Source organism: Muscardinus avellanarius (genome assembly GCF_963383645.1).
Source record: "Muscardinus avellanarius genome assembly, chromosome: 15".
NCBI lineage: Eukaryota > Metazoa > Chordata > Mammalia > Rodentia > Gliridae > Muscardinus > Muscardinus avellanarius.
Window position 1 is genome coordinate 30,287,768 of NC_137801.1, and position 11,650 is coordinate 30,299,417.

General features: G+C 43.5%; 1 protein-coding gene across 2 annotated transcripts in view; it reads left to right on the forward strand.

Moving 5' to 3' along the window:
- The window catches only part of CRIM1 (cysteine rich transmembrane BMP regulator 1), a gene marked incomplete at both ends in the record, with an annotated part of 205,607 nt that extends 193,957 nt beyond the window's left edge, over positions 1-11,650 (forward strand). For both annotated transcript variants that reach the window (XM_080711934.1, XM_080711935.1), the window contains 4 exons: positions 700-894; positions 6,775-6,897; positions 10,011-10,201; positions 11,474-11,650. In XM_080711934.1, the coding sequence (XP_080568060.1) occupies positions 700-894; positions 6,775-6,897; positions 10,011-10,201; positions 11,474-11,650 (686 nt within the window). The remainder of the gene's footprint in view (positions 1-699; positions 895-6,774; positions 6,898-10,010; positions 10,202-11,473) is intronic.

An 11,650-nucleotide genomic window follows, 5' to 3' on the forward strand; every position in this document is an offset into this window, starting at 1 on the left:
TGTGATCACCAATCAGCTAATAATAAGAAAAGAAAACTCTGAAGGGCAGGAACCAGGATGGCAAGTGAGGATGGGAAAAACCTGTCAATTCCTAAACTATACCTAAAAATAACTTTAAAAATATTCTGTTCTCAGAATCATAATTTACTAGGGAAAAAAAATTGAATGAAACGAAGTAAGGTTGTGTCTGAATCAGAAATACCCATGTTGTGGAGAGAAAAACTTACGCAGCATCCCTGAAAAATGAAGGAAATATTTATCTCAGTACTGATTCCCCTGCAGGGTTGTAGGGGAAATCTTCTGGTTCATATGACATTGTCACTATCCTTTAGAAAGACTAACAGGAAGTAAGGATTTCTTGAATCTGTCTCTGTAGATGCACTCAAATGGACTTTGCCTCTTTCTAAATGACAGTCTAATGGCACCTCTGCCAGTGGGTATCATTCCCTGATGCTTGCTACTGTGACCACCCCATGTTGGCCTGTGTGGCCCTTGACCAAGTGCAGACCACAAGATGAGGGTCTGAAGGGCCTAGGGGAGTGGTCTCCAGGGACTGGGAAGCAATTGGCTCACCAGATTCTGGAAATGCTCCCACACCGTGTGATTATGCAGTGCTGTTCCCTTTGATATCCTGGGTATAATGAGATCCCGTGTGTTGTCACATCAAGCAACTCCACCATGTGCTGTTCTTTCCACTAGAAGACACAATCCCAAAGAAGGTGGTGTGTCACTTCAGTGGGAAGGCGTATGCGGACGAGGAGCGGTGGGACATCGACAGCTGCACACACTGTTACTGCCTGCAGGGCCAGACCCTCTGCTCGACCGTCAGCTGCCCCCCTCTGCCCTGTGTCGAGCCCATCAACGTGGAAGGAAGCTGCTGCCCAATGTGTCCAGGTATCTAAGTTGCCATCTTTCTGCTGTCTCGCTGTAATGTTGATGTCAGAGGAAACTTGGGCAGGTCCACAACCTGCTCACCCACCCTCCACTCCCATGGCCCAAGTAGTGCATCAGCCCAGCTTCGATCCTTCCAAAAAAGACCCCAGGGTAAGCCAGCATGGTGGAGCACGCTTGTAATGCCAGCATTTGGGAGGCTAAGGCAAGGAGAATCATGGTTCGCGGATAGCCTCAGCTACTTAGTGAGGCCCTTTGCAACTCAGTGAGACCCTGTTTCAAAATAAAGAATAAAAAATAGGGCTGGAGGTGTAGCTCAGAGGTAAGAATTCCCCTAGATTCCATCCCTAATACTAGGAGAAAAAAAAAGACCCCAGCGTAACCTGGAAAGCTCTGACCATCCACGTGAGGGCTGATACTGTTCCTGTGCCTGAATTGCTGTGGGTTTTTGTTGTTGGCACTGGGGATTAAACCCAGGGACTCTCTGCCTCCAAGATATGCCCAAGCCCCTTTTATTATTTTTTAAAAAACAGAGTCTTGCCAAGTTGGTGCAGCTGTCCTCGAACCTGCGATCCTCCTATCTCAGCCTCCCAAATACCAGGATTACAGGCGTGCTCCACTGCACCCAGCTTTGCCATGGTTCTTGCTTTGCATTTAGCCTTTCATGATGCCTGCCCTGTTAAAGGAAGACACTTTTAGTGCAGATTTTGTCCAGCTAGAGAAAAAGGTCCAAGATCAGCCAGGGGGAAATATGCTTAGGAGCCTTTGTGACGGAAATGTGCATCAGAACCAAATCAAAAGCCCTGCATCTCAACAGCGCAGTTCTGGTTCCTCCTTTTTGCAGTTCATCGCTTCCCGCCATTGTCCGTGCCCTCACACAGCCTCCTCCCAGCCCTCAGCTGAACTCTTCCTCTCCCCACGTGGAACGCAGCCACCAAGCCACCTGGGCTAGCTGCTCTGCAGCCGTGCCTGCGTCTTCTCCGCATCTCACTGTTCATGTCAGCCACGTCATTCAGTCTCTTAGTTTCAAACCTATATCCCCACAGCTGCCCAGATCTGCCCCCAGGCTTCTCCTCGTTTCTATGTCTCTGTCTCCTGCCAAAATAGCCCCTTTGTCCCCTGCCCCTAATCCCAGAATGAAGGACCTGAGCCCACCAGGACAAACTCTGGGCAATGTTCCCAATCTCACTCCCAGCCAGCATGGACCACACAGACCAAATGGAGGGCTCACTGTAAGATCTCATTGAGGTCTCGAGCTGGCCAGGAACCTTCCCACTTTCACCTCGAGCTCCCCTTCTCTCGCAGTATTATGTTAGAGACTCCTCCATTCAGTACAGAAAGCTGGGACAGGTGCCAACGGAGAAGCACGTCTCTGCTCTGCAATTGTAAAGTAGGCAGTCACGTAAACTCATAGTGTTTAATTGAGCTGTGCACATGTTGGCCTTTGCTTAGGTGTTGTATGGACTAGCCCTACTTGAAAATGTGTTTATCCCCTAAAAAGGACAATATTAAATGCACAATTCCCATTTCTCACCTTACTTGACTAATAGCTGGCACCTGATCCAACTCTTAGCTCCTTCCTATCTGAAACCCTTTCTCCACGTGTCTTCCTGGTCGCCAGCTCCGTTGGCTTTCTCTTTCTGCTTTTTTCTCTGGCCCCTCTTCACCCGCCCATGGTCCAAAAGTCAGAGCGAAAGCTCAGGTTTAGCCTAATCATTTTGACAAGAGAACCTTCGGTATTTCAAAGAGAATGTGTGGGTAAACTGGAGACAGGAGTTAAGACAGCTATGATACATACCGGGAGTGCCAAGTTCCTAAGTGAGATTTTACTGGAAAGTAGCCTTAAAGGCATTTGTAGAGAAAAACCTCTGAGCGCTCTTCATTGGAGTGAAGAGAGTAAACTGACCAAAGGTTCCAAGATGTGAGAGGTCGAGGCCAATGTCCCTGCAGCATTGAATTCTAGGCAGCAGGTGTTAGGACGGAAAAGATAAAACTGGCCAAGATTTTTAGGGCCTTGATTACCAAATGGAGAGTTTAAACTTTGTCCTTTGAAGGAGTGGGGAGGCTCCTTTTTGAGCAGCTGTGCGATATGCATGACAGAGTGTGTTCGGGAGACACTGACTAAGTGGTATGCCGAGAAACTAAAGCACACAGAGACCAGCGTCCACGGCAGCTGTGAAGTGCACTGCAGGTGTCCCAGAGCAGGATGATAAGGACCCAAGTTCACAGGGTGGCGTAGGAAAAGAAGTAAAGAGACATTCTTCTCCTTTATGAATTTAATAGTGAGCACAGATATTGCTAACATCCTTGTTTACCACTAGCAAGCTTTCCAGGGCATTCTCAGGATTTACCCTTGGACTGAAATTTAATTTCTGATGATTAACTCTCCTTTCTGGTGTATTACTGATGAACCACTTCTCCATCTTATCTCTAAGTAAATTCTGCCATCAGTCAAGCCTTTACCCCCATGGATTTGATGAGAGGAGGTCAGATTCCAGTCCCGTTCTGTCGATTACTCAGTGTCACCTTATTCGAGGCTCTTCACCAAAGCTTCAGGCTTGTGCTTCTCATCGGGATAGCACGGGCCACCTCCCAGCTGTGAAGATGGCTGAGATGGATGTGGAGGTGCTGCCCGGCTTCTCCACAACCTTGCTTTGTCCTTGGTAATTCTTTGGGGTCCTGGGGATTGAACCCAGGAGCATTCTACCTCCAAGCCTACACCTCCAGCCCTTTTTACTTATTTTTTTTATAAACAGAAGTTGGTAAGGGTCTTTCTGGTTGCTAAGGGTCTTGCTAGTTGCTAAGGTTATGCGCAACTCTGTGATCCTCCTGTCTCAGCCTCCCAAGTACTTTGATTACAGGTGTGTGCCACCATACCTGGCCATGGTGTAATTCTTTTTCTTTTTTTTTCTTTTTTTTTTTTTTTTTTTTTTTTTTTGGTGGTACTAGGGTTCCTGGAAACCCTTCTAACCCCGGGCTACACTCCCAGGCCTATTTCATATTTTTATTTGGAAACAGGGTCTCTTAAGCCAGCGAGGCTAGCTTTGAACCTGCGCGATCCTCCTGTCTTCGCCTCCCAAGCGCGGGAATTGCAAGTGTGCACCACCACGCCCAGCCGGTGTAATTCTTAATTGTGACGTTGTACCCACGACCTCTTTAGCCTGTCTAGAGGTAGATTTGTGTCCATCAGCAGTATGAGCAGCTAGAAAGGGCTCTTCTGGTGAATGCCAGGGGTTAGTCTAGTCTTGGGTTGAATGCAGTCTTTGGCCGTGGGAGGCCCCGGTCCAGGCATGGGAACAAATAGCACTTCCACTCCTTTTTGTTTCTCCAGGCAGCCTTGGGCTGATGGATTTATTCTTTTGGCAGAAAAACTGCTCAGAAGCAGCTCCCCTTTTAAGTTCAATTTAAAGGGAAATGACCCTCTGCCCTCGGACTTGAGGGCCCTGAGTTGGAGCTATAATTTCGTGAGAAAGGAGTTGTGGGTGGATTTTAATCAGAGCTGGACTGAGTTTGGTGGTGCGAGCTGAAAGAAAGGACAGCCGTGTGTGTTCCCTGGTGAGAAGCAACTGCCGGCAGTGATCATGCAAGAGACGCCTGAGGCCAGGATTGCGCTCGCTCGCTGCGTCTCCCTAGAACTTGGACCAGGGCCTGCTATGTGGGATGCACTTATGGACAAAGGGTGGTATAATTACACGCTGTAGGATATCTGCTCTCCCTAGGCGGATCCTTTCAACTTAACCTCCGGTTGCCAAGTAGAGCCTTTGTCTGCATCTGTGGGAAGAGAATCCAGGATTTGCGGTTAGCGGGGTCTCACCTGAAATCTCCTAGGCAGGTACACACCAGGCCCAAGAACAACAGGGCCGTTCTCCATGCACTCACCCAGGAAGACACCTGAGGTGGGCCTCACCTGGTCCCCGTGCTGGGGCCTCTGGAGGCTTCGCTACTTAGCTGTTGACATCACAGGTTTGTTGGAATGAGTCTTGGCTTTGCCATCCACTGGACATGTTGCTCCTGTAGTAACCGGACGGAGCCATGCTGAGCTGGACCAGGCAAGGAAGGGACTGACAGGTGCTGCGCACTGAAAGATGTCACAGGAATGTTTTTCTTCCCAAATTTATCCAGGAAATCCATACTACCTGTATCAGGCTTCCTTATTGGGTGGGATAAACATCCCCTACAAACACACATCTGGAATCACCTAATCCAGACCTATCAAATCAGAATCTGAGAGTCAGCACAGTCTGTATGCTGTTGGGATGATTCTGATCTGATACAACAACATTTTGAGAACCACTTGTTTGTATCGAGTTCCCTTTTCCTGCAAGTGATAATGTTTACAGTAAATTCGGTTTTTAATTCTGGAGTCTGCAAGGATCCACTGAACCTTTGGAAACTATACTACTTCCCAAAGGCCTTATAAGTAAGAAAGCAGAGGATTTGGAGACTGAGGCCAAAATGAGTTTATTCTTGGAGGGAGCAGGAGAACCTGGGCTTTGGAATCCCAGCTCAGCCAGCTTGAGGACAGCCCTAGGCCCCTCGCAGTTAGTGTCCCTGCCTGAGCGCTTAGTTGGCTCACAGCGGGAAGCTTAGCAATACTCTTTTCTGTCCCATTCTCTCTCCATCAATATTATCTTAAGGCTGAGCTTGGTGGTGCTCACCTGTAATCCTAGTGCTTTGGAGGCTGAAACAGGAGTATTGCAGGTTTCCAGCCAGCCTCAGCATCTTAGTGAAGCTTTCCACAGCTTGGTCTTGGGATAAGACTCTGTTTCAAAATAAAACAGGACTGAAGATGTATCTCAGAGGTAGAATACTCCTAGGTTCAATCTCTAGTCCTAAAAAAAAAAAAAAAAAAAAAAAAAAAAAACTTTTTTTTTTTTTTCATCTTAAGGCTCTTCTTGAAAGCCTGGGTAACTTTGAGATAGAAAACAATGACTTTAAACAAAGAGGATTATTAAGCCTGTTTTAACTTATATTCTCCATATTTTATTTTGGTCTTTAAGATACAGTGAGCATTTAGGATTATAAATATTGAGTCACCTCTTTATAAAAATCAATTAGTAATGTGGCAGGATCTGGCCAGGGAATTGCGTGATAATAATTAATTCTTTTTGAAAGCAGAGGTTCTTAAGAATTACTGTGTTCTTTAAAATGTTGGGCTAGTTGTCAGCCAGCTGAAGTATAGATATAAAAGTATATTTGTAGTTGCCAAGAGAAGCTCTGAATCCTCTCTTTGGTCCCTTGATATTTGGGATAAAGCATATCTTCTTAGTGTCACTTCATGTTGTAGTATTTTGTTGATCAAAGTGCCTAGATGATCAAACTAGATAACTGTCAAGATGGTTACTGATGATCAGTTTCCAGTCTAAATGGTTCCACTGGTAACATCTGAGACTTGGCTCAGGCCTTGCCTCGTGAGGTCTGCCCACATCCATTCCCCCGCAGGGCGGGGAGGAAGGGAAATGGCCAAGAAATGCATGAAGAGTGGGAGATACTTTAATTTCTTTTAATTGTGCTGACATTTTATCATTCAACATTCATGGGTTAAAGTACAGTATTTAACTGATGCAAAGTTCCGTTGTAGTCAGTCTTCATTAGTTTACACAGAACTATAGAGCCAACACCATTCGCCAAGAAAACACCCGGTGGGGTAGAAAACTCTTTGTTCTTTTAAATATCATGAGTAATATTTCCCACCACTGCAAAGGTGATGACTCTCAAGTATTAACAATGCAAATACAGAAACTGGATATTTCATGTCCCAGGAAATACATTATTGAATTCAATGCTCCATTTGGACCGAGCCCATGGCAAGGCAGCTTCTCCATCCTCTCTCACATACACACACACAAAAATAAATAAAAATAAAATGCTTCTTTCTTTTAGAAATGTATGTTCCAGAACCAACCAATATTCCCATTGAGAAGAAAAATTATCATGGAGAGATTGACCTAGAGGTTCCCATGTGGCCCACACCTAGTGAAAATGACATCATCCACCTCCCTCGAGGTAAGCAGCAGGCTCATTTGAGAGCCCCTACCCTTCTCCTGGCCTCCTTTGTTCTTTCCTAATTTTACAATTTTCTCATGAGTATTTTTTTTTTTTTTTTTTTTTTTTGGTGGCACTGGGGAGGGAATCCAGGGGCCTTCTACCTCTAGCTACATTCCCAGACACATACATACATATATATATATATATATATATATATATATATATATATTTTTTTTTTTTTTTTTTTTTTTGGTGGTACTGGGGTTCCTGGAAGCCCTTCTACCTCTGGGCTACACTCCCAGACCTATTTTTTTATATTTTTTTATTTGGAAACAGGGTCTCTTAAGGCAGCAAGGCTGGCTCCGAACCAGCGCAATCCTCCTGTCTTTGCCTCCCAAGCGCGGGGATTACAAGCGTGCGCCACCACGCCCGGCATATTTTATTTGGAAACAGGATCTCTTAAGCAAGCTGAGGCTGGCTTCGAACCTGCGCGATCCTCCTGTCTCAGCCTCCCAAGTGCAGGGATTACAAGCGAACACCACCACGCCTGGCTTCTCATGAGTATTTTAAGGTAGCTTGCCCAAGTTGGTTTGAATATCTTCCCAGAAAAGACCTGCTTGGCTAAAACATATTAAGCACCAAATACTGATAAAAATAAGTCAAGTAGCTGGATAGATGTTTCCTTCCTGACCCTACATGCTTAGAAAGGTGGTAATAATGAGAAGAAATATGTTCCTGGTCCTAAGAGCTTGATTGGAAATTGTTATACCCTCTCTCAAACGTCTGTGTGTGAATGAACTTTGTAAGCTGAATAGTAATAATTTATTCACGGTCCCTATGTATAAGCATTGTGCGGTAGGTTTACCTTCTCTTTCCGGGTGTTTTTCACTCTGTTGATTTTTACAGTCAGCTGGTTTATTCCATGCCTTTCCCCCCTCCTTCTGTCCTTTCAGTTTGTTTGATAAAGAGGTTAGTTTGTTTCTCAGTAACTAAGAGGTAAAGCATGGCTGAGTCCCTGTCAACACTGCCTTCTCTTGGAAGGAGACTAGTTCAAACTGCTACAAGCCCTGATTCAATACTGCCTCCTGTTGACTGCAAGCATATTTTCAAAATCTTTGCTATAGAATTTTTACAATATTTCTTTTGGATAAGCACTTTTCATTGCTTAAGAGATTAATGGTCTGTTACTTTAGATATTCTAAATGTTGTTCTTGGATCGGGCCAGATGACCAAAGAGCCCGATTCCTAGACCCAGAGTTTTGGCTCTTTGTCTATTATTTGCTCTGACTGAATGTTCTTTAGCATTGTGCTTACATTCACTCAGCCAGTAAATACCTTGCCAGCTGCGTGCCCAGCATAGTCCTCGGCGTGAGCTTTAGTCGTATGGGGGCATCGCTTACTGTAGTATACTGAGGACCCCTGAGTTACATAGCATCCCTGCTAAGGTCCTGAAGAGAAATGTCCTTACATGAGAATGGCAAGAAAATCGATGCTTCTCCTAGGCCACTGATGTGTTTTCAATCTGAAAGACATTGTGAATCTCGATGATACTTGTTTCTGGTCTTTGCTTGGGCTACTGGAAAGGGCAAAGCCAACTTTTATGACTTGCGTCAGAACAGCAGTGAAGGACTGAATCTTGTAAACAGACTCGGTGCAGCTGCGTTTTCCTCTCCCCAAGTGGTTCCTTCATTTACTTTCTGTTCACCTCATATGTCACATAATTCTAAAAGCACTCCCTGTCTTACTTGGAATATAGGAAAGTAAAAGTCATCCCTTTATTCATTTTGTATTTAAAATTTGAATCATCAATAAAATGTCACTTTTGTTTGGGCATTTTGTTTTCTTTTTCTTTTCCTATTATTTTGTTTGTTTGTTTGGGGATTCGGGTGCTGGAGTAGAACCCGGGGCATTCTACCTCCAAGCTACATCCTCCAGCCATTGTACTTATTTTCGTTTTGAAACGGGCTCTCACTGAGCTGCTGAGGCTGGCCTCAACTCTGCGAGCCTCCCAAGTACTGGGCTTACAGGCATGCACCACCAGGCCAGCTTTCTTTGGCAGTTTCTTGATGCTGATAAATATATGTTCTTTTTTCCCCTTCCTATACAAGTATTGTCATTCCCATTGGCTAAAATGAGGAGGAATGTTTTCTTCCCACACCCTCCCTCTCCTACCCGCAGAGCACACACAGAAGCACATCAGTAAAAATCTTGGTTTGAAACCATAGACAGTCTTAATATCAAACAGCTATGTTATTTTGTGAGCTGAGTTTCACAAACAGTTTAAGAGTAATTCTTCTTTACTGCCTTTACTGCATTTATCCTATATCTTTTACCAAACTGGTCTTTGATTTAGAGAACTTGACTAGAATGATTTATTTGAAACAAAAGGAAAATAAGGAAGTTTCAGGGAGTGCTCTCTAAGAAGGTATCTGTCTACAGCATTCATTATAAGAATAATATTTTAAAAGAACAGAAAGATCTTGACTGTAAAAGCAAAATTAAATTTCCCCTGTGCAATATAGTTAAGGCAGAAAAATATAGATCTAGTGAGTTTTTCCACAAATTTGAAAAGTAAGGCATTTTTGCTTGCAACTCAGCAAACTACAATACCAACCAAAAGACCAAGCTCCTGATTCTGGTTTAGGTTTTGATTTAATTATCTTAGCTATCACACCAATAATTGGAAGAGGATACTTTCTTTGGTATGCTATTTGCCAGTGAAGTAGGGAGCTGTTTCTGCTTCAAAATCTTAGACCATATATGTTAACTATAGTCAAAAATATTATAAAAACAGTCTTAATTTTCTCACATTTTAAATACCCAGAATTTTAGTAGTTTCCTGAGTAGCTACAGCCAATACCATCTTGCCCAAATATTAACATTCTTGTCCTGTGTGGTGGTTTTTGTTTTTTTTTTCTTCCTCTTTCTCCTTCATCTTGATTTTAATCCATCTCTAAGCACTTTACCCTTTAAAAGGAGCTCTTTGGATCAACATTAGACTTTAATCATGTTTTTAGCCTCTAAGTACCAGAAAGCAACAAAACCAATTGCTGATCTCTATATGCAATGTAATTAAAATCCTTAAAAATTCCTATTTAAATAATAAATGCTTGTATTTTTTTTCCTCCTAGATATGGGTCACCTCCAGGTAGATCACAGAGATAATAATAGGCCACCTCCAAGCGAAGATTCTTCACTGGACTCCATTGTCTCGTTTGTGGTTCCCATAATAATATGCCTGTCCATTTTAATTGCATTCCTATTCCTCAATCAGAAGAAACAGTGGATCCCGCTGCTTTGCTGGTATCGAACACCAACCAAGGTAGCATCCTTAGGAGAGTCTCTTGAGTGATTGAACTAGGAAAGCTTGCACTCTTGTGTTTTCTTAAAACTGCGTAATATCTTTTACATTACCCAGTGAGATTTTTACTTTGCTATTCAACGCCGTAAATGCTCAGCTTGGGCTATAGCAGTCAAATGCAGTACTTGCCTGGGGCTGGGTTGATCACTGGGTGAACTGTGAGTCGTCCACTGGCTGGTGGATACTGTGCACTCATGGACCCATCTTCCTGGAGTTAAACTAAAATTTTCAAATGAACAAGCATCTGGATTGTCACTTCTGTTTATATTAGAAATCAAAACTTAATCACCTGGTATTTCTCAGTCATCTGTCAACCTAGAATTGGGAGAGAAAATAAATCACCAAGAAAGGGAGGTAATACTCAGGAGAGGGCAAGAAGAGAACAGAGAGATGATGAGGATGTACAGAAGCTCAGAGGACAGGTCAGTGTGTCAAAGGCAAGCACAGACAGGAGAGGCAGCACAAGATGCAGGATCTGTGAGATAACTCCAAACGAGGCTGAGAGGAGACCTTTACCAGGGGAGAAAAAAAATAGGTGTTTGCTTCCATACAAATACAATGGGGCTCTGAATCTGCCTGTTTTACAAGGAAAGAAAGGACCTTATTAAGGTTGAGGAATCATAATTCCTACCAACTAATTATTCTATCTCTTGCATTTAGTTTTTTTTTTCAATCACACAGCCTTTAGAATTAGAAACAACCTGAATATTTAATCTAGTTTACCATCTAGCTAACCTTCCCCTATAAAACTTTGTCAGATGGTTATCCTATGATTGTCATTTTAACAAACATGAACGGGGTGCAGCCTCTATCCTGGGCAAATGCTGGATTGGGAAAGACTGCCGAGCAGGACAGAATTGCCATTCTCCAAAGTGACCCATTCTCCAAAAGAGACCCACTCAAAGCTCATGAGATGAGAAGATACTCATGGGAGTGAGACCAAGCTATAAGGCTGTCATATAACCTCCATGATGTAGAAGTCATTTTGTTTTAAAATCTGCGTACCTGGTAACCTCTGTTTATGTTCTAACCATTTATGCACAAGAATTTGAAAATAGTTCTCATGCCACTTTGCCAACTAGAGTAAGATGTAATGCCACACGTGAATCTGACCATCAACAAATTGTGAAGTTATTGTCTCACCTGAATTAGATCCTAAATTTCTGTTCATTTGAGTATTGAAAGCAGCTAATTCTTTGTGGGTTTTTTTCTTCTCCTCCTCTTGCTAAATAGCCTTCTTCCTTGAATAATCAGCTGGTATCTGTGGACTGCAAGAAGGGCACCCGAGTCCAGGTGGACAGTTCCCAGAGAATGCTAAGAATTGCTGAACCAGATGCAAGATTCAGTGGCTTCTACAGCATGCAAAAACAGAACCACCTACAGGCAGACAATTTCTACCAAACAGTGTGA